This window comes from Lissotriton vulgaris, chromosome 2_1, assembly GCF_964263255.1.
Source record: "Lissotriton vulgaris chromosome 2_1, aLisVul1.2, whole genome shotgun sequence".
In the NCBI taxonomy this organism is placed as follows: Eukaryota; Metazoa; Chordata; class Amphibia; order Caudata; family Salamandridae; genus Lissotriton; species Lissotriton vulgaris.
Genome location: NC_141687.1, coordinates 292350629 through 292374840, shown reverse-complemented (window position 1 = coordinate 292374840; position 24212 = coordinate 292350629). Strand labels below are relative to the sequence as shown.

At 47.5% G+C, this 24212-nt stretch overlaps 1 protein-coding gene across 6 annotated transcripts in view; it reads right to left on the bottom strand.

The window, feature by feature from the left end:
- The window catches only part of TRIM37 (tripartite motif containing 37), a 1151903-nt gene that overhangs the window by 534207 nt on the left and 593484 nt on the right, over positions 1-24212 (bottom strand). For all 6 annotated transcript variants that reach the window (XM_086954978.1, XM_086954980.1, XM_086954981.1 and 3 more), the window contains exon 15: positions 7365-7565. In XM_086954978.1, coding sequence (XP_086811104.1) covers positions 7365-7565 — 201 coding nt within the window. The remainder of the gene's footprint in view (positions 1-7364; positions 7566-24212) is intronic.

The following is a 24212-nucleotide window of genomic DNA, read 5'->3' as shown; positions in this document are numbered from 1 at the left end:
TGTGAACAGAGAGGCTAAAATACTAATGTAGGATGTCTCTTGGAAGGGACTTTAGTGTTTTGTAGTGCACATCATGTGTACTCCACTCATCGGTGTGATGTCGTAGCCAAGAAGTGAGACTCACTTATCGTTTAAAACTTTGCTGCTATCTGCTTAATTCACCCTTGGCCTACATCCGGTAGAGTTGGGGTGCTGCATAGCACAGGAGTAGTGAGTGCTTGGTTGTGTGCGCGCAGGGTAAAGTACAGGAATAGAGAAGTAAGGTGTAGTGCATGTGAGATTAATGCATGTGCTGAGTGTATGTATTCTTGGGGTAATACATGACATGAAAGATGTAGTGCTGTGCTGTGGGTGTGCAAGAGCATGTGCTGGGTGTATTAGTGCGAAGTACAATATATGAAGGGTGATGTTTTGTGCAGCGCATATTTGTTGAGTGTAGGTGTTGGCGGGGTAAGCACTCAATGCATGTGTATATGTAAGGGTACAATGCATAGAGGCAACAGTGCTGAACCTAAACTGTGCTGTGAATATGCACTGGGTAACTGTGCCTGTAGTGGGACATTATATGGAGGACTCTGGGTTTCATTTCGGGAAGCCAAAGCCTTCCTGGTGACTACATGTAGGAGAAGAGGAATCTCCCAGACAGATGTGTATTGTGCATTCCTGAGAGCTGAAGAAAAAAGGAAGAGACTCCCTTTACACTTCAAAAGATTGCTCTTTGATTCAGTGATAGATCACAAGGAAGGACCCGTAGGGCATTGCAGCGTCGGCCCGCGGAGGAGCAACGCCTGATGATGAAGCATGACATCCTTTGGTGTGTGTGAGGGCATCAAGAGGCAAGACGTGTGCTTGCCTCTATCCCATAGGGTTTAAACCTAAGAGTCCACTCTGTTTATTTCTCCTTCTTCCTTTTTCCCTGTCTTGGGTGACTACTGCACCCAATCATGGAACAGTTAATCCCGTTTGAATTGATACTTATGTAAGGAGCAGAGGTACTCCTAGTCCCCCCTCTTCTCTTTTTTGAAACATAAGTCCATTCTTAGACATTGTAAGTGCAGGGCTGCCATTAAGAGTATACGCTGCTGGGAGTTTGTCATAACGAACTCCCCAGCACCATAATGGCGGCTGCACTGAAAACTGAGAAGCTTAGTATCAAACTTCTGAGCACATTAAACCCACACGGATACCATTGTGGGATTTAATGAAAAAAAGCACACAGAGGGCTTCTTAGACATGCCCTCTGAAAAATGACCTACCACTAGTGTCCAGGCTAGTATGTGCTTTCAGCTACCACTACCAGACATGTTTCAGGACCCCTGGGTTGAGAGGCTGCTGCTCTCGGGGGCCTGAAACAATGCACATCCAGGGACAAGCTTTCAAGCATCCTCCCCCAGGATAGGCAGGGTCCACAAAGGGGAAGAGTCAAAGGCTTGCCGCCTTTTGTGAGCTTCCCCAGGCCACTTGCTGCTTTCAGCAACTTGTCCCCACTGGTTCTGACCCCCACTTTGGACCGGAGACCTGCCGGGAAAAACAAGTGAGGAAGAGAGGTGTGCCCACCTCTGCTAACTCCACCCCTCAGGAGGGGGAGAAAAGGTGAAGCACAACTCTCAGTCCCCGCCATCTTGCAGATGGGGGACCCAGCCAACCAGGGAAAGGCTTATGCCCCCGCTCCCACTGGAGGGTGGCATAATAGGGGGTGTACCCACCCCAGGGAAGGGACCCATTAGTCCCAACCTTTTACCTATCTTTAACGCCCCTAAATCTAGTCTTCTGGGGCACTCCTGAACCTTGCTTCCTTTCACAAGAACATACAAGAAGAAAAGAAGAAGAAGAACCTAACAGCTGTGCCGAAGCTAACAAGAGGGGGACGCCCACTGACTTGGCCCAGCCCTACCAGCCTGTCCCAACCTCAAACCTGCTCCAGCGAATACAAAGTGTGTCCTGCAGCCAGCAACCTTGACAAGCCCGGACGACCGCCTGTTTTCAATCCCAAAGACGCTGCCTGCACCAGACACTCTGAGGCCTTGGGTGGCCCAACAGACAGTGCCTAACCAACCACCAACATCCCAACTTACCTCTCCAAGTAGTGGTCGCACCCAGAAGACCTTCATACCCAAGCCTACAGTGCTTTTGCAAACCGGAGACTCCCCTTTGAAAGCTACAGGGCTTCCGATGCCAAAACAGCACTCTGCACCCGGACACACTGAGGGTGCAAATTTTGTGCTGGCCTAAACCCCAATTTACCCTGAGCTTAAGTCCAGGAGTTTTGCTCCAACAACCCAGTGACCTGCTCGTCAACAGCCACCATTCGGACGTCCCTTATCCCCCATTGGATAACATTGGGACTCTGCACCTGGCCACCCTAGTGCCGCTGAAGGAGTAACAAGAGTACATCCATGATCCTGGGGGACCCCTAAATCTAACCCTAGAACACCAACTCCCACAACAAAGTACTTACCTTTAAACCGATTACAATATTTTCCTCCGTAGGATAACATTGACTGTTTTTTTCTGAAATGTTTTTAAGTGTTGAGTTGGAATATCTAAAGAAATTCTTTAAAATTGTACTAACAAAAACGATTTTACTCACCTGTTTATAGGAAATGCAACCGTGCAGTATCCATGTATACTACACTGTGTAAGAAAAGTAATCTCAAAAGTAACGTACCTGTAATTGTACAAAAAATCCTATACAAAGTATATATACTTTATTATGAAAGCATTGCATTATCAATAACACTACTGTAATCAAATCAAAGTACATTTACAATTCCAATCCAAACTGATTTACAACTGTATATTAACTGCAAAGTATTTATCACTTACCTGTGCCAGGCTTGCTTGGTTCTAGGTAATAAAATACCTAAAAGCATATTTTTTATCATAAACAATTGGTCTGAAGTTTAGTCTTAGAGTGTGTGAATTCATTTGCTGACTGAGTGTGTACAACAAATGCTTAACATTGTCGTCTGATACTGCCTTACTGCTCGACCACACTACCACAAATAGAGAGGGAGGTGCTATCTAACTTTACCTCTGCCTACCTTTGGGTTCCACTGGACTCTGTGCACACTATAACTCACTTGGATATAGTGTATACAGAGCCAGCTACCTACACCATGGCCCTTGAAAGGGGTTCTGACAAGTGGGCAGCAAAGATTTCAAATACTAATAAAGTAATGGACAAGGTAGGTTAAGAAGGGCTGAATATATGCCAAAAGTTAAGAATGCCCACTGATTACAGAAAATTAAGTTCAATTTTGATTCATTGTAAATATATTTTATTTGGCTATATATATCAAGCGCAGATCAAGCCCTCTTGGACCTATGTTACCAATGAATTACCTTTTCTTTATTTCAATGATAACATGAAATGGGCTCCGCCCAAAGCATTTCATTCAATAAGGATTGAACTTCATCAGGGATTGTATAATATATGGACAGTAAATGATTCAATGATGGGGTGTGGTGATTAATCGGCACGTGTGTTGGGCGTCTTCTCTGGACTGAATTCAGGATCTTGAATTTGGTTCAGAGAGAGGACGCCCAACAAACGCGTCAAAGGTACGAAGGGAGGGTCCTTATCAGGGAGCCCCATCATGATACACCTTGAGCTCATTAATTGACACTGGTTCCCACACATGGAACACTGGGGTATTATTGCATTCCGCGTTTTAATCTTATTTGCCGATTAATCACCACACCCCTTCAATGGACCATTTTCTGTCCATATAATATACAAGCCCTGATGAAGTTCAATCCTTATTGAACGAAACGCGTTGGCTAGAGCCCATTTTATGATTAAATAAAGGAAATCCAAACACAATGGAATTGTGTCCATCTATATCATTGAGAAAAGAAAATTTAGTGATGCACCTCTCCATAATCATTTACTTTCTGATCTGCTACGCAGTTTGCACCCAACAACGGCAGGTGCAGGAATTGCATGTGCACATGTTCTTAGACTACTATAAAAGGAACACAGCAGTGAAGTGCGGCTTTTCTGGTCCGTCCTGTTACCAGTGGGAATCACCCAGGCGCCGCCGCCAGTCCGCGTTGAGAATGCAGGCTGCTGCATTAAGACTAGGCAGGGGGAGCCGCATCGGATCAGAATAAGCCCCCCTGGGCACGTAGTAGGGTGCAGCAGAATTGGAGGGTGATGCCGGATAGAGGGATTTGCAGGAGGGATGGAGGAGGCAAGGATCTGAGCCGAGGCACTCACCACCAATTTCAATGCTTGATTGCTGATGTGCGGGCTTTGCCATCACGCCCAAGGCCAAGCCACGTGCGCAGAAGGGCCTGTGGTCGCCAGAGTCCAGATGTCCGCACTCTCTTGGCCGGAATCAGGTCATCGCACACCCCAACATCCATTTGGTGCTGCAGATCATAGCTCATAGCTGCCAGATAATTGTCGTCAGTCGGTACCCACTGCGCTCTCACCCTCAGGCTCACCTGCAGCCAGAGTCGCCGCCGGGGCTCCAAGGGCGCGCGGTGGCAACTCGCCAGTACTTCACGACCATCTGGCAGCTACCATAGGTCACAGAGCTTTTCTAGGTGAAATGGGAGGATCACCCCTGCGTCAGCAGACCTGATATAGCAGTACAGTGGTGGATAGAACCCCTGTCTTTTGGGGCACTCAATACAGGAGCTTCAATGTTGTGTGGCCATCTTGGTTGCCAGTTTGGCCACTCCCCTCCCCGTGGAAGCAGAGTACAATTGATATCAATCAATCAATGATTTGTAAAGCGCACTACATGCCCGTGAGGGTCTCAAGGTGCTGGGGAGGGAGGGGCGCTACTGATCGAACAGCCAGGTCTTGAGTATCCTCCTGAAGGTCAGCAGGTCTTGGGTCTGTCGTAGGATCAGTCGGAGGGTGTTCCATGTCTTGGCGGAGAGGTGAGAGAAGGATCTCCCGCCGGTGCTTGTTCTTCGGATGCGTGGGACGGTAGCGAGTGAGTGGTCAGCGCAGCGTAGCTGGCGGTTGGGGATGTAGAAGCAGAGCCGTCTGTTGAGGTTGGCTGGGCCGGTCTTGTGGAGTGCTTTGAGTGCATGGATGAGGAGCTTGAAGGATATCCTCTTGTTGACGAGGTGCCAGTGCAGATTTCTCAAGTGGGGGGTAATGTGGCTGTGTCGTGGTACGTCAAGGATCAGTCATGCCGAGGAGATTTGGATACGTTGCAGTTGTTTGATGAGCTTGGTCGGGGCTCCCGCTGGAGGGTGTTTCCGTAGTCGAGTCTGCTGCTGATGAGGGCCTGGATGACTGTCTTTCTTGTATCTGTTCAGAAAAGGGGGTGGTGATGAACAGAGTGTGTGAATTAAGCAGACCACTCTTACCCAGTCCAAAGATCAGGGCTTGATCCATCACCGTTATTTATCTCACTGCACCATCCCAGCTCAGAACCTGGCTATATGCAAATCAGTCTGTCCCTGGCCCAGTGCATCATGGGAACAGGGCAGACTAATGGGTCTGACTGAGAGCCGGAGTGGATTGTGCTCATGGTCTTGATGGAGTCATCGACGGTCACGCTGGCCCAGGCTAGCAGGGGGTCGTGGTCGATGGTGCAAAGAGTTTCTGTTGTGTTGCTGTCTGTTGGGGCTGTCTGGCTGTTGAAGCTGTCGTGGATGTCTGCTCTCTTGCGTTGGAAGAAGGGGGCAAGGGAGTCGCACAGGGCTTGTGACCGCGGGATGTCTTTGGTATTGGAGCTGGGGTTGGAGAGTTCCTTGACGATGTTGAAGAACTCCTTGCTATTGTGTGCGTTGTTGTTGAGGCGGTGATTGCGGATGGCGTCCTTGTGTGCTGCGTGGCTGTCCGGAGTTTGTTCACTGTGCCATTCCTTCTCTAGTTTCCGGCAGGCTTCTTGGAGGCAAGGAGTTCTGGGGTGAACCAGCTGGCCCTCTTGCTGGTGTCTCTGTCGGGCAGTTTCTTCAGCGGGGCGAGGGTGTAGGCGCAGTCCTCGATCCAGAGTCTGAGGCTGTGGGCAGCGTCGTCAGTGTTGGAGGGTTCGGTGGGTGGGCTGAGAGTGAGGTTTGCATGTAGTTGGTCTTCGGTGATTTTGCTCCAGCAGCGGCTGGGGATCTGTTGGGTGTGGTGGTGTGTGGTGGGTTTCTGGAAGGCGAAGTGGATGCAGCGGTGGTCGGTCCAGAGGAGTTCGGTGGTGTGGCTGACGGAGACGTGCAGGCTTGAGGAGAAGACTGGGTCGAGCGTGTGGCTGGCGGAGTGGGTGGGCGTTGTGACTAGTTGCTTCAGTCCGAGGTTGGCGAGGTTATCGATCAGGGTTGTGGAGTTGTTGTCATTGTTGTTCTCAAGATGAAAGTTCAGGTCTCCGAGGAGGATGTAGTCAGTGGAGGTCAGGGCGTCCGTGCTGATGAAGATTTGTGTCCATCTATCAGACGGTCCAAATTAGAGTACTGGTGCAGCTTTGCTCTGTACTGTCTTAGTTCCTCATGAACTGTTTCTTCTAGTAACGTAGAGCTCTTCCTGGCAAGTTTCACATGGAGACAGAAATGAATTTTCAATGAATACAGGATTACATGGCACCTAAGAGCAGTTTGAACTGTCTGATTGCTCACAATTTGCATACTGATGGAGGTCACAAGGTTGTTTTTGTCTCCTGACTCTAGATGGGTATATCCATCTTTTGCTGGAACAAAGGCATACTCATAACATAACAGGCATTACATTTTCAAAAAGGTTTGTTCTTATAACTAGTTAATAAACGCAACCCTGTGAAAAAACACCCAGAACTGGCCCGAAAGTATGCAGTCATTTATCCAATAATGTTTTGGTCACATGCAAATGTTTGAGAGTCAACTGGAACTTCACAATACCTCTGACTGTCACCAGGTGGATTTTGACATGAATTTGAATGTTAGCACTCTGTGTGCGAGGCATATCCATGCAGGCATTAACCTTCATTTATTACAAAATACTTCTGTCTGCAATAGTGGTTTAATGCAAACAATACCTTCCATGTATGTCCTTGTATTCAGAAGGCATTATTTCTATTAGGGCTTCAGCAATTCGACTGAGTAAACTAACAACTCTTGCTTGCCATCTTCGAAATTACTCCACCAAGGGCTGCCCTTCTCTGAGGTTCAAACATTAATGTAAACACACAATGTAGATTTACTCTTACCCCATAACCTGTATGAAGGCTAATGGTTAGATCGCATAAGCATTTAGGTAATTCAGAGTTGTTTATCTAATGGTCCACTTTCAAGGACTCAGAAGGTCTACCATCAAAAGGACAGACAGAAATAAATGATGTAAAATTAAATACACAGAGCAATTTTTTCCTAACAAGTCAATGCTTGATTTCAAAACACAAAAATCACAAACTTGAAATAATAGAGTGAATATCTACGTTAAACACGTCATGCAGGATTTGTTCATCCTCGTCATCATCTTTATCTCTTGCAGCTGCTGCAGCAGATAAGACTTCAAGATGCTCCTCTGGCTTCCTTGACCTAATGTCAATGCAATCATCATTTTGCAGGCTGATGTGATTGTCTGGTGGTGACATGCCTCTCGATTTTTGGCTGCGTGATAATTCAATCGCCAGTCTCTTCATTATGAAAAGAGGTAAAGAAATAGATTTACTACAGTAACCACCCATCCATTCATACAAATGCAAACAACTATATGTTTTGTGTCACAATTTGTTACTTAAGCCTGGGATACGAGTGGTGTATATCAAATAAGGGGAAACACATCATAGAATCACTTTAACAGAAAAATAACCCACTGAAAAAGAGGTGGCAGAAAAAGGATAATGTTTCTTACCCAGCAAGCATCTGTTCTTGGCATGTAAAGCTGTGGATTCACATGCTGTGCATACTCCTGCCATCTTGTGTTGGGTTCGGATGTTTGCAAGTTGTTTTTCTTCAAAGAAATCTTTCCTAGTCACGAGGTTAGGTGACTCCTCCTTCCGTTGATAGTGTGCATGGTCATCGAGTCCATTGTTAGATTGTTTGCCCGTAAGAGGGTGAGAATGGAGTAAGTAAGCAATACAGAGATGTCCATGCGTATAAATGTATACTGAAGAACTGCAACAACTACAGGTACCCGAGTAGGCGGGTGGGCAAATGTGAATCTACAGCTGTCCATGCCAAGAACAGATGCTTACTGGGTAAGTAACAATATCCGTTCAAGGCATGTGTGCTGTAGATGCATAGACTATAAAGCAGTATACTCCCAAAACGGTGGCTAACCTATAGATGTTGCCGTAGTTTGGAATTTTGGGTTTTAAGTACTGCTTGGCCTTCGTTACCTTGTTGTCCTGCTAACACATCTACACAATAGTGTTTGGTAAATGTGTGAGATGTAGACCATGTAGCTGCTTTACATATGTCAGCTAGAGGGACGTTACCTAAAAATGCTATATAAGTCTTATTTGGTGGGTGGAATGCGCTCTAGGGTGTATAGTTACAGTCCTTTTGGTTTTAGCATAGCATGTTTAAATCCATTCAACAATCCATCTCGCACTACCAGAATTAGAGGTAGGATTGCATTTTTGCAGTGGAGCAAATGCTACAAATAGTTGTTTTGCTTTGCGCAAGTCCTTTGTTCTAGCAATGTAGTACAATAAGCTCTCTTGATGTCAAGTGTATGAAGAGCGCGTTCTGCTACAGAATCAGGTTGAGGAAAGAAAACTGGTAACTCTACCGACTGATTTATATGAAAAGCAGAAACTACTTTGGGAAGGAATTGGGATTGGTTCGGAGAACTATCCTGTCTTTGTCCAGCTCAAAGAAAGGTTCTTCTACAGTTAATGCCCGTATCTCACCACCTCTCCTCAGTGATGTGATAGCAATGAGGAAAGCAACTTTCCACGAGAGGAACTGTAAAGGGCATTTGTGTAATGATTCAAAAGGTGGGCCCATGAGCCTTGTAAGGACAATGTTGAGATTCCGGACTGGGGCAGGAGGAATCCTTGGTGGATTATCCTTGTTAAACCTTCCATAAAGGCCTTGAACACTGAATAGTGACAGATGGTGCCTATTTTGTGAGTACGAAGCTACAGCTGCAAGGTGCAAACGAATAGACGTGTAAGCCAGTCCTGTTCATTGTAAATGTAACAAATAACAGATAATGTTTTGTATAGAAGCGTCTAAAGGATTGATTTTGTTGTTATTGCAATATACCGCAAATCTTTTCCATTTTGCAGCATAGCAAGCTCTGGTTGTAGGCTTACTGGTTTCTTTTAGAATATTCATACAATCTGGTGGTAAATATAAGTACTCTCAAAAAACAGGAGCCTAGGGGGAAACAGAGACAGGCCGCCCCCCACTCAAATATCTCTCATACAACAATGGCCTGCTCCTGAACAGCTCAACGGCTAAAAAGGAAGAATTTACTCTTGTGGTAGAGAGAATATCTAGCTTCTATCCACAGTATTACACATCGTTGTGATTTTCAGTCTGGCACTATTGCCAAGATGTGTGTATGTATATCAGTGTCACCACCACGCTACATATATGTCCTCCCTTCCATACGTGAAAAAAGGGGAGGGGAGGTTGACAGTGCCTCACGGAAGCAACACCAAGGAGAGGATTGTATCAGACTGGTACTCGCCTGATTCCTCACTTCTCATCATCGGCTACTGTCAACCTTAAAGAAATGGGAGAAAACAAACATAAAGAAAGTGCATATAGGTCAAACAACCGTGAGGTGTTGTGAGTGCTGAGGACCCAGTGTGATATTTCCGTGCCCAATTAAGTGAAAAAACCAAATACCACTATAAAAGGAGTAAGACTAACTGGCAACTCTTGACTTTATTCTGTGCTGTTAGCTCACTCTGATTAAAAGTCAACAGACATGTTTCATCACTTTGTCTTACAGTGATTTCTTCAGGGTTTGTTGGTGGGTCAGCGTTTAGCATGCACCTTTCAAAGTCTTCCCTTATTGTACCTGTAGTGGGTGGTGGGACACAACAGACAAACACACACAAATGTTAAAAATGTTAAAAAGTCTCAGCAAGCAGCACCATGCTCGGTGCTCACTGGCACATGACAAATTTCTGCTATATAGATTTACCAGGTGGCCTTCTGTGTTGAGCCTACCCGGCCCCCGTGGAAGACTGCGTCACGAGTATCGTTCCCTGTCTATGTACTGGGACGCTTTGAACCGCCAAACGGTCAGTATCTGTGGCAAAAGATGAAGGCGAGAAAGTTTAGTTGTAGTGCACCTTGCTTAGCTTATGCCCATTAGATCACGGGCGGACGAGATTCAATCCGGTCCCTCTTTCCCTTTAGTTCCAGCCCCTGCTCCCTCTGTCCTTTAACAGCCTGGTTACAAAACTCCTTACCGCGTGAGTGTGCTGGTGTGGTCTCGGCTCACCCCTCGTGTGCTGTAGCGGTGCCGGCCGGCTGTTTACAAAGCCCGTTTCCGGGTCACGTGGACCAGCGTGACGTACTATGTCACGTTAAACAGCGGGCGCCATCTTTGAACGGGCAAGTATCTCGAAGGGTGCGCTATTGTCGCCCCTGTGGGATACACTTTGCTTGATTTATCTAGTTGGATAATTTAGCGGAAACCAGCCCTAGGGACTCGTGGAACGCAAAACTTCTTTGCATTTTTTAAAGGCAAAATAGTAAAAACTTGCTGGTGTTGTTAGCCTCTCAGCATGACATACCGCCACGTTAATACAGCGGTTGCCATCTTAGAGTGGGACTCTCATATCCATTAGGTCCCTATCATTATGAAAAAGTACAGTGGGATATGACACGATGATTTTATAGGGATCCCACATCAAGGGCTTTTGTGATTGTTTGACATACAGGTACATGCTCCTATTGTCACCGTACCACAGTATTTATTATGTAGTAAAGATTGGTTTGACAGCAGGTGGTGTGAAAATACTACATAGGGTCCCCTATGGGTGATACACCTTACAATATTCATACTAGATGGGGGGCCACTAGTCTCAGTGTTGTGCTGTTTGTTCCTATGTAGATTCATCAGGGTGGCACTCTAGGTCATTGAGACCTTGTTCCACTCAATAATATCATTGAGGCCTTGGTCAGCTGTTAACTCTTCATGGATCTATGTCTGTCCGGAATCCTGGTAATGTAGGGAACTGGCTTTATTGCTTTTTTCAGTAATGGAGACTGGCCCTCTTGTTTTAGCAAGTGAATGTGTTCTGTAGATAACTTATGAGATCGAAGTGGAATGTTTGGGGGATTGCTGGTAAGCTCAAGGCAATAACCATGTTGGATAATTCCAAGTACCCATTTGTCAGATGTTATAGACTGCCAAATGGGGAGAAATTGTTGAAGTTTTCCAACGACAGGTGTTGTATTATCAGGGAAAGCGTGAGTGTCAGGGTTCCTCTCCTGTGGCTCGCAGCCCTGCCCCTGCCCCTTTTCCTGATGGAACCAGTCCTTTATTTCCTCTCCAGCTACCTGAGTCGGCGCTCCACCAGCCCACAAGCGAGGATCCCCTCGCCTCCGGCCTTTTAAGAAACCCGCTGACGAGTGGATAGGCCCTGCCCCCCGGAGGTGGGGCAGCAAAGCGTCATCAACAGAAAAGGAGCCAGGAGCCTATGAGGAGGTCTTGCAAAGCCGGAAGCAGTCCCTCGAGACCCGGAGACGCAAGAACAGGAGACGCGGAAACCAGTCCCACCCGACGGAGAACAGTTTGTTCACAGAGGACCAGGAGGAGCCACAGCGGAAGAGCCAGGAGGCCAACGTCTTCACGATGCGCCCAGCCACGTTCCTGGCTTGACCAGGTGCATGCCCGATTCCGTGGACCTGGGAGGGTGTTTTCAAGCGCACCAGGAGTGGGTGACGGGCGGTATCTGTACCGAACGCCTAAATCTGTAGTCCGGCTCCCTCTGATGACGGTTACCCCTCCCCCTCCCCCCCCCCCCCCCCCCGCCTTTCACCTTATTAGGATAGAGACAGGTGATGCCTCCATTCACCTCCCTCCCCAAAATGTTATGTTATGTTATAGAGATTTGTATAGCGCGCGGCTGCCCTAGCCAAGGGGCGTCCCGGCGCTGCGAGAAGACCAAATGCAGAGAGTTAGAGGCACAGAGAAAACAGAAGCAATTACTGAAAGATGTGAGTTTTGATGGCCTTTCTGAAAGCCAAAAGGTCCTGCATGCCACGGATTGTTTCCGGTAGACTGTTCCATAGCTTGGCAGCTAGGAAGCTAAAGGATCGGCCGCCTATTCTGGCCAGTTTGGTACGAGGGATGATCACGAGATGTTGTCCCTCTGAGCGAAGCGACCTCCTAGGAATATACTCCGACAGGAGGGGGCACAGCATTGGGGGAGAGGCGGTTTTAAGGATTTTAAAGGTTAAACAGAGTGCCTTAAACTGGGTCCTTTTGGCCACCGGGAGCCAGTGCAGTTTTTTCAAGGCTCCGGCCACCGAAGAGTGGCGGGGGAGGCCAACCAGCGCCCTGGCAGCCGCATTCTGGACTCTCTGCAATCTGGTGGTTTCGGCAAGGTTGGCCCCCAATAAAAGAGCTGGCATAGTCCAGTCTTGAAAGGATGGTCGCCTGGACAATTAACTGGCGGGTGCGGCAGTCGAAGAACCTCAAAATAGGTCTGAGGTTGCGTAAAATGCCGAAGCAGGTGGCAGCCACCTTTTTAGTATGGTGGGTAAACTTCAGTGCTGAGTCCACCCAGACTCCCAGATTTTTAACGCATTCCTTTGGCTTAGGAGGTTGGCCCAAGACGTCAGGCCACCAGCTATCTCCCCAGGACGCGGTGTTTTTTCCCAGGAGCAGTATCTCTGTTTTCCCCGCGTTAAGCTGGAGGAAATTCGCCGTCATCCAGTTGGTGATGTCGGTAAGTGTCTGTTTGAAGTGATGAGCTTCCAGACCACTGTTGTCATTAAGAGCCACCACCAGCTGGGTGTCGTCAGCGTAGGACACCAATGCCAGTCCGCTCCTTCTGACCACCTCTGCAAGAGGGCGGACATAGACATTGAACAGGGTGGGGCTCAGGGATGAGCCCTGCGGCACTCCCTGTCCGATGTTATGCTCCTTAGAGATGTAAGGGGGGGGTGGAGACTTTGAAGGACCTGTTGGAAAGAAAGTCTCTAAACCATCCTAGGGCTGTCCCTGTGATTCCAATTTCCTCGAGTCTCATCAGAAGGACCTCGTGCGACACCGTGTCGAAGGCAGCACTGAGGTCCAACAGGACCAGTGCTGCCGTTCCGCCGGTGTCAAGAATGGTATGGAGGTCCTCTGTTACACTGAGCAAAGCTGTCTCGGTGCTGTGACCAGCTCTAAACCTGTGTTGAGAGTTATCCAGGATGTTATTGGTTAGGAGGAAGTTTGTCAGAATGGTGTTAACGTGTGCCTCGACTATTTTGGCTGGCCAGGGAAGCAGGGAGATAGGCCTAAAATTTTCAGGAAGCGTGGGGTCTAATGTGGGTTTTTTTAAAATGGGAGATACCCATGCCTGCTTCCATTTAGAGGGAGTTTTGGCGGGAGAGAGAGACAGGTTAATAATGTCTCGTATAGGTTCTGTGACAAGTTCGTGGGCTTCACAGAAGGTCTCAGGTTTTAAGGGATCCGCCGGGGAACCAGATTTGATTTTTTTACAGATTTTTTTAAAACTCTCTCGCTCAAGTATAGGAAGGGAGGAGAGAGAAGGTCTGGTGGGGTCCAGAGTAACAGAAAGCTGCGGACAGTTTGGGAAGGTGTCATAGATTTTCCTAATCTTATTGGTAAAAAAGTTAGCCATATTGTTGCAAAGGTCAGGGGAGGTAGTGGCAGTGATAGCAGTTTTTTTTCGCGGTAAGGTCTTTCAAGATTCTAAAAACAGATTTAGAGGTGTTGGGACTGCTGTTGATTTCGTCGGCATAGTATGCCGCTCTGGTTCTGCAAACCTTTCGGTGATAGGTTTTCTGGAGTAGAACATATTTCTGTTTGAGATTGGCATCATAATTTTTTCTCCAACCTCGCTCCGCCTTTTTGCATTCCTTTTTCAGAATGGCTAGTTCTGAATTATACCAGGAACTAGCCGCATGGGCGCGAACAGCTTGAAATTCCAGAAGCCCTACTAGTGCTTCTCTTGTTTTACCCATAAATCCACCGGAGTATCCAGAGCACCTATCCAGTGGAGGAGACGTTAAGGAGGAGGACGACCCTATCCCCCTGAAGAGAACGTTGTTCATAACCTTGACATTGTATATATCTATTGCTGTTTCCAATAAACTCCAATTCACACCATCTTTTGTGTTGTGGTCCTACCTGCCAGCCAACACTTGGTGGAGAATGCGGGCATCGTAGGTCCATTGGGAGCACAAAAATGGAAGCGCTTACAGAGCACATGGTTGAACGGCAGAAAAAGTTACGAGTGAGCAGTAGAATGCCAAAGGAACTCTGCCCAGGCTGACTGGGATACCGTGAAGGAACATATGAAAACCCAGGTCGATGTGCTGCAACGAACAGCAGAGGAGCCTCTCCGTGAGGCTAGTGGACAGAAAACCACCCGAAGCGCATTGGCAACCCCAAACATATCACTCCAAAAGTACATCCCGGTTTAGGACCAGGATGCCTTTTTATTAAACTTTGAGCGAGCCGCAAGAGCTGCAGGATGGCCCTTGGTGAAGTGGCCTTTCTTCCTAGCACCGCTACTCACGGGAGAAGCCCAAGCGGCCTACCAGGTCGCTAACTCCGGGGGGGTAACGCCATACAAAGAAATCAATGCAGTGATCTTGGACCACTTAGGCATGGACCTGGAAGCCTATTGGCTCCAGTTCAGGAAAGAAAAGGGCGCGCAGGGGGAAAATCCCAAGACCCTCTATTTTAAATTAAAACTTGTAGTGGACAAATGGTTAAGACCTAATGATAGGTCCAAAGACGAGATAAGGAAATCTATCTATCTGGAACAATTCCTAGAGTCCCCCGCCTTACAACATCCAGCGATGGCTGAGGCAGCATTCCAATCTGACAGCAGGGCAGGCAGTGGATATGGCCACTTCCTTTGCCAGAGCCCAGACCCGGCTCAACCCCTGGGAGCAAGAAAAACCTTCCAGGTCGATGCCCAACCCCAGAAAAGAACTCAGACCCATCAAGGAGCCGGAGAAAGTCAGAATTCTGAAAGTGGAACCTCCTCTGTATAAGGGACCCCAGTGCTTTGATTGTGGGGACTGGGGCTATATCACTCAAGCCTGTCCCAGGAAGAAGACGGATGAGCCAATGGACATAAGTTATGTTCCGAGACACCTCATGTACACAGAGGAGATGGGGACCTGTTTTTACGGGAGTCTTAGGGTCAACAGTGCCCGTCACAGCTCTCCTTCATTCAGGGTGTCGTCAGTCTGTTATCAGGGCGGGATTGGTTAGACCAGAGCAGATTATCCCGGGGAGACTGGTCCTCATAAGATGCATACACAGGGATGTCCGCCCCTTCCAGATGGCACGCGCGCCCCTTCCGGATGGCACGCGCGCCCCTTCAATGTCAAGGGGGTTCCCTCGCCCTTGTTGTGGTAGGCGTTCTTTCATCAATACCAGAGGACCTTATCCTCGGTACGGATAACCTCAACTTTCTGTCCTTATTCTCAAACCTGCCAAAAGAAAAAACCCCTACAGGTCCCTTCAGAAAAACCCTACTGTCTCAAGACCGATGGCAATGCGGTGAAAGCTTTCGTTGGGCCCTGAAAAACGATTCTACCCTTTCTCATGCCTGGCAAGAAGCCTTACACCTCTATGGCCGACCAAGCTCCGTCTTCCCCCAATTCCAGATCACCAATGGCCTTTTGTATAGGGTGGCTGAGAAAGGTGAAACACCTTAGCTTTTAGTCCCCAAAGATTTTCAAGACCAGATACTCTTTTTTGCACATTCCCATTTCCTTGCAGGCCATTCTGGGGAACACACAAAACCACCCAAAACCTGATGCAGCTTTTTTACCTAGCTAAGGATTTATGCCCAGACAAAACGTTATTGCCAAGAATGTCCTATAAGCCAGAAAAATAACCCGTATAGACCCCCAACGGTACGGCTACAACCTTTGCCCATTATAGGCTGTCCCTTTGACAGGGTGGGGATGGATCTCATAGGTCCCTTACCATAGTCCACAAAAGGCTTTGAACTTGTCTTAGTCCTAGTGGACTATTGTACCCGATTTCCGGAAGCCTTTCCCCTTAGGGCTCCCACCACAGCCAACATCGCTGATAAGTTACTGGAGTACTTCTCACGCGTCAGGTTCCCTCAACAAAGGCTCACAGACCCCTTTTGTCTCCTGAGTCATGGCCCAGGTATGCAAACTCCTGGATGTGAAACACATTAAGACCTCAGTGTATCACCCCCAGACCAATGGGCTCGTGGAGAGGTACAATGGGACTCTAAAACTAACCTTAACAAAAATGCTGACAGGGGAGGGAAAGAACTGGGATTGCCTCCTTCCCCTTGCTCTCTTTGTCATTCGAGGGCAAGTCCAGAGCAGCCAGCGGTGTTCCTCTTTTGAGATGCTCGATGGCAGGCAACCCCGGACTCTGCTAGAGATGACAAAGGAAAACTGGGAAAAGGAGACTGATAACAGTACCAATCTCCTTGACTACTCTCTTCACCTCCGAACACACATCGGCAAGTTACGTGACCTCGCCCATACCAACCTAGACAAGAGCAAACGACGTCAGAAAACCCTTTATGACAAAGGACAGAAAAGGAAGTTGCTACAAGTAAACGATTGGGTCCTGGTACTCCTTCCCTCCTCCATCTCCAATGTCAAGAGTGAATGGAAGAGCCCATATCGGGTAGTATCCACCATTGGTAAATCAAGCTATCACATAAAACTGGGCCCCAATCGCTTTTAAACATACCACATCAACCTCCTAAAAAATGGATAAGACACCCTCCACGTCCTGTGACTTATTCCCCCTTAGACAGTACCTCCACTCTAGGGAATTTGGTTGTCAATACGGACCTCAGCTCAAAGCAACATAAAACTCCTGGATACACTGGAGCCCTTTGCCCCTTTGTTTTCTGATCTCCTAAGCCGAACCTCTCTAACCGAATATCATATAGAAACAGCCCTCGGGAAAATAGTCAAGCAAACACCCTTTAGAATTCCAGCCGCTAGAAGGGAGGCAATGTCCTAAGAAATCCGAAACGTGCTACAGATGGGGGTCATACGTCTGTCCCAAAGAAACTGGTCCTCCCCCGTGGTTATGGTTCCTAAACCGGACGGTTCGATGCACTATTCTATTTACTTCCGCAAGGTGAATTCTGTAGGAAGGTGGATATCGGACTATGGTTACCCCCAAACTTTTTGCTTAGTGTTTAACTGGTTTTTGACTTAGTTGGCCTGGGATACTGCTATTCAGGGCCCCAGGCTAATTGCTCTCTCCTTAAAATGGACTCCATGTACCTTAGGTGCATACACAATTGGAACTGGTTCATCTTATAGGCCCCTGTAACAGTGTACCATAGGTACCCAGGGCATAGGTGTAGCCAAGGCCTACCAGGGGCTGAAGCATGTATTGTGCTACCCCTGGCCTGGCCTCCATATTTGATACAACTGGCTGATCACTCAGCTGGGGTAAGTTGGTGTAATCACCTCTTACTTAGTACCTATATCTAACCTAACTGGACACATGGTAACCTATAAGCCACTCTATTGGAAGGCCTCTGCAATCCTGGAGGCAGAGTGCGTGGTTTCATGTGAGATGGTGCTCTAGCATGAGCTGAGCCCGTCTGCAGCTGTCGGGAACAACTCCCTTAGCTGTTCCGGGATATTGCCATACCATATACTCTTAAGTGCATTATAATCCTTGCGGTTATATGCTAACTTTGGTTTGGCTTTATCAAAACATGTCGAGTAAGGTGTCATACGATTTGGAATACTATCCCCTCGACAGTTCTGTCGACGGGGATAGCATTCCACCCTTCTAGAGGGACACGACATGTACATAACCTGAACCCCGGTTAAAGTAAACTCGAGCCTCAGCATAACAAAATGGATGCTACCACCACAGACATAAGTCTGACCTCCTGCTGCTGGCAGTCCTTCCAGCGAGTGAGGCTTGGACACAGGGTTTCCTGCCTTGGGAGGTGCGAGCACCACCTCAGACAGGATTTTGTGTATTGGGTAGGACAGGGATGAATAGAATCAGACATGCCCGGGGCACACAAGGTGTCCTCGTGCATAAGCCAGTCCAAACCGGTGCTGGGGCTTTCCAGCCCCAGTCCTGGCGCGGAGCTGGACAAAGGAAAGGGGGTGTAACCGCCCCCCTTCCTGGTCCCACCCAGAGGAGGGACCTAGCAGGTGATCCTCCCCTCAGATTGGGAATAAGAGTGGGAGCAGTGCCATAGCACCTAAGATCATCCTGTATCAACTTGAAACTAAGACGACGACTGGACTTCGACATTCTGCTGCGCAGAAGACTGAAGAGAATCTGCTTTGCCGCCGCCTCCTGCCGGAGTCCGAACCCAGAGCCCGACGAGACCCAGACTCCCAGACTTCTCACAGCCCGATCCACAGTCCCTGCAAAGAAAGGACCCGTGGAGGCACCGAGAGACGTGGGACCGGACATCTCAAAAGACCCCCGAGAAGCTGACTGAGCAGCGCCCGAGGCACCCTCGACGCTGTGCTTTGGGGTTTGAGAAGCCCCACAACCGAGCAGCCTTTGCACCGAAGATCAGCCCCCCAGCATCTCCACGATCTGCGTGGGGCCCTTTTGCATCGTGCCACTCGACGCGCCATCCCGGCCACTTGCCACGTGGTCTGCGGCCATCTTGGCGACAAAACCTACAATTTACACTGCATGTCTGGTTGCTCCAGACTTGCACTCGCTTCTGTAAAAAGGAGCACCCGCTCTGACCTTGCTGGTCCGAGTGATAAGCTTTTTCCACTTCCCGTGTGGCTTGCATTAGCCATGGCCTGTTTGCTCCGATCAAGTTGCCGACACCGCCATCAGCTAGAGCCTTCGTGGGACAGCTCGTGATCGACTCCTGGACGTCCTCAACCTCTTCGTGTCCACGTGGCTGAGGAGACAAGCCTGTTTGCACCAGACATCGCCTGGTTCCATCCTGGTTCCACGGTAGTCACTGGCTAGTGACTTTGAACATTGTCCCCTCTGCTTTCAGGTCTTAACCACTTCAGATCCACCCTTGGATCCACCGCAACTCTTCTCGTCTCGACGCCTGCAGCATCTTCAGCTCCAAGCACCATCGACCTGCGTGACGAAACCCGACACTACTTCGCACCTGTGCACCCGCTTCCTTTGGGTTAGGTAACTCAGCAACGCCGGTGTTCCTACACTGGTACACACCTCTAGTGCCTAGGTCTAAAGTTTTGTCCTTCTAGGTCAGCCGGAAGGTTCCTTAAACACTAACTTTGTAACTTTTACGCACCATTGACATTGCATTGGTGTATGCGTGCACTTTCAGCACTGCACCAGAGTCCCGCGGGCCTTTCCCGACTTCTTCACTGCTAGTCCCGATCAGCTCCAGCGATTCCCAAGGCCCTAGGCCTACTTCCTTTCAGCTAGGTGGTTCTTATACCACTATTTTAGTATATGGTTTAGGTGGCCCCTAGGGCTCATCCATATTGTGCAACTTTTGTGTATTTAAACTGTGTTTTGTTTTAACGCATTTGCTTCTGTGCTCATAAAAAGTATAGGGGATATTTGTAGTAAATAAATATATATATTTTCAATAATTGGGGGCGGAGCAATGGCAACTCTAAGGTGCAGTTCATGGGGAGAGTTGTACCCCGTTGAGTACCCCATTTAGAAAATTGGGGACGGAGCAATGGCTACTCCAAGGTGCAGTTCACGGGGAGGGTTGTACCCCGTTACGGAGCAAAGTGGACTCCATTAATTTTGGCACAAAATCAATTTGTGTTTGTGTTTCCCAAGGAAAGGGGATGGGACTTGGGGCTAGTTGTGTTTGGGACGAGTTGCGTTTGGGATGTGTTAGTAACTATCTTTGGAATGGGTGTTATGTACTTTTAAATCCATTTGTACACTAATCTTAATAACCTATCTTTTAGAATGTACTGTGTACTTTTTTATGGATGTGTACACTCAAGCTAATTTTATCTATTCTATTTTCATATTGTTGATTTCCCTAAAGAAAGGAGATGTGTTGTATTTAGCCTGTCTCTTTTCTACCTGTGGGATTTCATAGTCATTCACATGATGTCACCACTAGAACCTTTGGTGACATCATGGAGTGTTTGGGGCTTCGCCTGGTGACAACTGGCAGTTGGCACCAGGCAGGCTGAGTGGCAAGCTGGTCACTCCTGGTGGGTCTTCTTTACATCTTATAGTTGACATCTTGAAGACTTGACTATAATGAATAAAGCAACCTAAATGATACCAGGCTCCCGGCTTCTATTTACAACAGTATCCAGAGCACCAATCCAGCGGAGGAGACGTTAAGGAGGACGACGACCCTATCCCCCTGAAGAGAACGTCGGTCATAACCTTGACATTGTCAAATGGTGTGGTAAGGATGGAATGTTGGACCTCAGGTTTAAAACCTGAAATCCACAAAGTGAAGTTTATCGTTAATGAGAGCTGCATGTACTAGATGTATATCAATGCATACCTGTTTCTTGCAACATATGTGCGGCAGAACGGTCATTGGATGTATAACGAAAATGCTAATAAAAAAGAGTTGAACCTAAAACCGGAAATCCTTAACCAAGCATGTCTCATGAATAGGATGCTGGTGTTAACCTCTCTAGCTGCAGTGTCTGTGGCATCTAGAGCACGAGAAATTCAAGGGGATTTGGTAAGTGTCTTCTTCTTGAATCTCGCGTTTCTGAGGTGGCTTTACGTGAATGTGGGCAGTGTCTGGGTGAATATGGAGCCTCTTGATTCAGATCGGGTGGTAATAGAATAGTGTCCAATTAAGGATCCGAAGGGGTATCTTTGTGTTTCGGCGCCGAAGTCTTCAGTGTCAACGGAGAGTGAACCTTCGCCACGGAAGGTTTCGGCTCCGAAGGCTGCTTGGCTTTCGGCGCCTAGTATTTCGGCTCTGAGCCGGACTTGTGCTTGGAGCCCGAGACTTTCGGCTCCGAGAAGGCTTTTCATGGACTCGGTACCAAGCCAGACAGCTTGACTAGTAGTTTTGGTGCTGGGCACGAAGGTGGGGCGTCAGAAACATCATTTCAGTGCCAACCTTGGCCAGAAGGCAGAGGTGGTGTGCCTTGTGCCTTTTTGGAATCTGTGAGGGCAATGGGTCTTCCGTACTCACGTCACCTTGTCCATGCGGTAGTTCTTCAGAATCAAGGTCTATTTTGAGCTCCAAGTCTGTCTTGTTCAAAGAAGGCTTCCTCCTCCTCTGCAACTGATGCCTCAATATCTTCTTGGCAGGAGTCTTTACCGAAAATGTCCGGCATGTAATCGATGCTTTGACTCTGCATCTGATGACGTCGATCCAGATGATCGAGAAGTCTTCTTTGATCGCAACAATCCACAAGCGTTGCAGTCTTCTTCCTTGTGCTCCGAAGATAAGAACAAATTGCACACTTCGTGTGAGACGGTGTACAGATACTTCACGTGGAACCAAGGACAGAATTTAAACGGAGCCCGATCCAACAAAGGAGAGCACACTGGGCGAAGTTAGGCCTCGAAGGCTGTCCACGAAGCTTTCCGATCGAAAGCCGATTTCAGATGCCGAAACAATACGAGGAGAAGTGGGAAATGCATACCGAAACAATACCGTCGAGGGTAGAGAGGATTGCGCGTCGAAGGGAACCCGAAGAACGATTTTGAACCGGAGCCCAGCAATACATGTCTGAACCTGATGGTGGAAAGTAATAATCTAACAATGGAGTCGATAACCATGGGCACTAGCACTGAAATAAGGAGTCACCTTAACTAGTGACAAGGAAAAACTTCTTCGAACAACTTGCAAACATTCAGACTTAACACTAGATGGCAGGAGTATGCAAAAGCATGTGTCTCTACAGCACACATGCCTCGAACATTATACTCTGCATCTTTTAAAAGTCGGGCCACATCAGGCCTTCCCAGCTCTACTAGAGTTCCACGAGAAACTGAAGAACAGGCTATCGAACTAGTCCGATCAGCGTACTCACTGTAACATAACATTTTTTAGGCGGGTGCATGCCCGACAACATGTATGAGTTAGAATGCCTGACGTGGTGCCCCATTTTTTTTTACTGCTCTGAGATGGATCAGTAAACAACAAAACAAAAAAAAGAATAAGAAAAAAATAAGTAGCTCAATTCATATTTTTAATAGGCGCAGGGGTTGGCTGCCGTCTGCTGCCTGCCCCCAACCTCCCTTACCCATCCAAATAAAGGAAAAATGTATTCTGTTTTAAAAAAGAAAAAAATATTTGGTGGGAGTGGAAGGCAATGGGAAATGCTGCAGGAGAGATTAAATTCACAGATAACTGAAAATATGACCTATTCCTCTAAAGAGCCAGCAGCATTTATCTCCCCAACATGTCTTGCACTGGCAGTTGCCTTCCAGGCAGAGTTCTTTTTTTAAGAAAACCATGCAGATTTTATTTGAATATATATTTGCCATTTAAAATACGAAGTATTGGGTAGTTGGAAGGGTTGCTTATGACTTTAGTGATGATTTCTCCAATGTAAACATCCCTAAAACTAACCTTTTGCTTTCTGCAGCTCGTTTGGATCAGTCAATGTTTGCTTTCTCATGTTTTTTGCAAAAGTTTTATAAATGGGAAGCTTCCATGCCCTCATCAATTCAAAGGAACAATAACATTGGCTAAAAAGAAAAATAATGTGGGTCTCAAAAAAGTACACATTGTCAACGAAATCCCTGGCACTTAAGACAACTAATTTGTGTGTGGATAGGCTCCTTGTGAAAACGCAGAATGTCATCAGATAGAGGGAAGTGGGCAGACCCTGTGCTACATGCTTTTGTTGCAGTGGCAGGAGGAAAAGCGCGACTTATAATAACAGGCCAATCAATGAATATATTATACATATAATGTTGGTAAAATCAAACCATCTTGGCTACTGACAGACCTACAAAATGGGGCCCCCTAACTAGAATGCCAAAACAATCAAGAAAAGTTCATTAACAGGTGTAAACTCATCCAAAGAGATTCCTTGAAGCAGCTTCACCAACTATATCATCTCCTCTAGAGTCTGCGTCTAAACAATGCCAGGAGAAAGTATGAATATACCGCCATGTAGCTACTCTACAAATATCTACAACTGGGATGCTTTTTAATCAACCAAATGGCACTAGCGCTTATTCTCTGATATGGAATGATCTTTTGCTTTTCCAGGAAAGAAAACTTCCTGGCTAGTTGACAGCATAGGGAAATGCTAGAGAAAATCCATCTGGAAACAGACCGCTAGAGTGAAATAAAACACAGGCCACAGTTAACAAGAGCTGGTTGATTTTCTTATATCATTTGTTCTATCTAAACCTAAAATCTTGGGGGAAAACATGTCGGCTGCTGGTTAAGCGGCTGCGGTGCTCCGGAACGAGCTCCTGAAGAGATTGCAACGCCGTGCTGAATAATGGTCGGATTTAGAGGGATATGTCGTTAGACTAATGTAGGATGACAGCCAGTCGATAATTGCCCCCGTTTGTGTCCCGTTGAAGAGTAATAACATACGTTGGTTTTTGGCGGCTGCTCAGCGATGCGGAGCTGCTGCTGGGCAGTCCGCTTTCTGTGTGCATGCGGAACTACGGGACTCAGAAAGAGTGAAGGACGCTGGCGGACAGGTTGCTTTCTCGTCGTCTGCCCTGAGGACGCTAGTTATTCGGTTTTTGGGGGTATAACCGATTGCAATAGCATATTACAAAGATCCCTGCCCCATTTGCCACAATAATTACAATTACCGTTTTGCAGGGCGGACCACGCAGTATTGAGAGAAACAATCTCAGAAAAAGTAGGAGATCGAAGAGTCCATAACGAGGCCGGTCCCGGTGGGGTAGAGGCGGAGGCTTTTTTTATCCTCGGGGGCTCACTGAATATCCCGTTGGATCCAACCCACGGAACACTCCACAGGAATCATCAGCTAAGAAGTTAAAGCCGCAGCTATGCCTCTGGTCTGCCGCGCTGGAGCTGAGGAGAGGGAGGAAATTGCGAAGCCTGAGGCAGCCTTTTCGCGGTGGGTCTTTTGTTATAAACTCACGTTGCGCTCCAGGGAAAGCAAACTCTCAGGAAATACAAGTTCATTCTCTGTTACCAACACCAGTTGCGGATACAGTGGAGGGGTTTTCTGCCCTGAAGATTGGTAAGGCTGCTGTGTTTGCATTAGACCCTTGCACTGTAGCATCATCA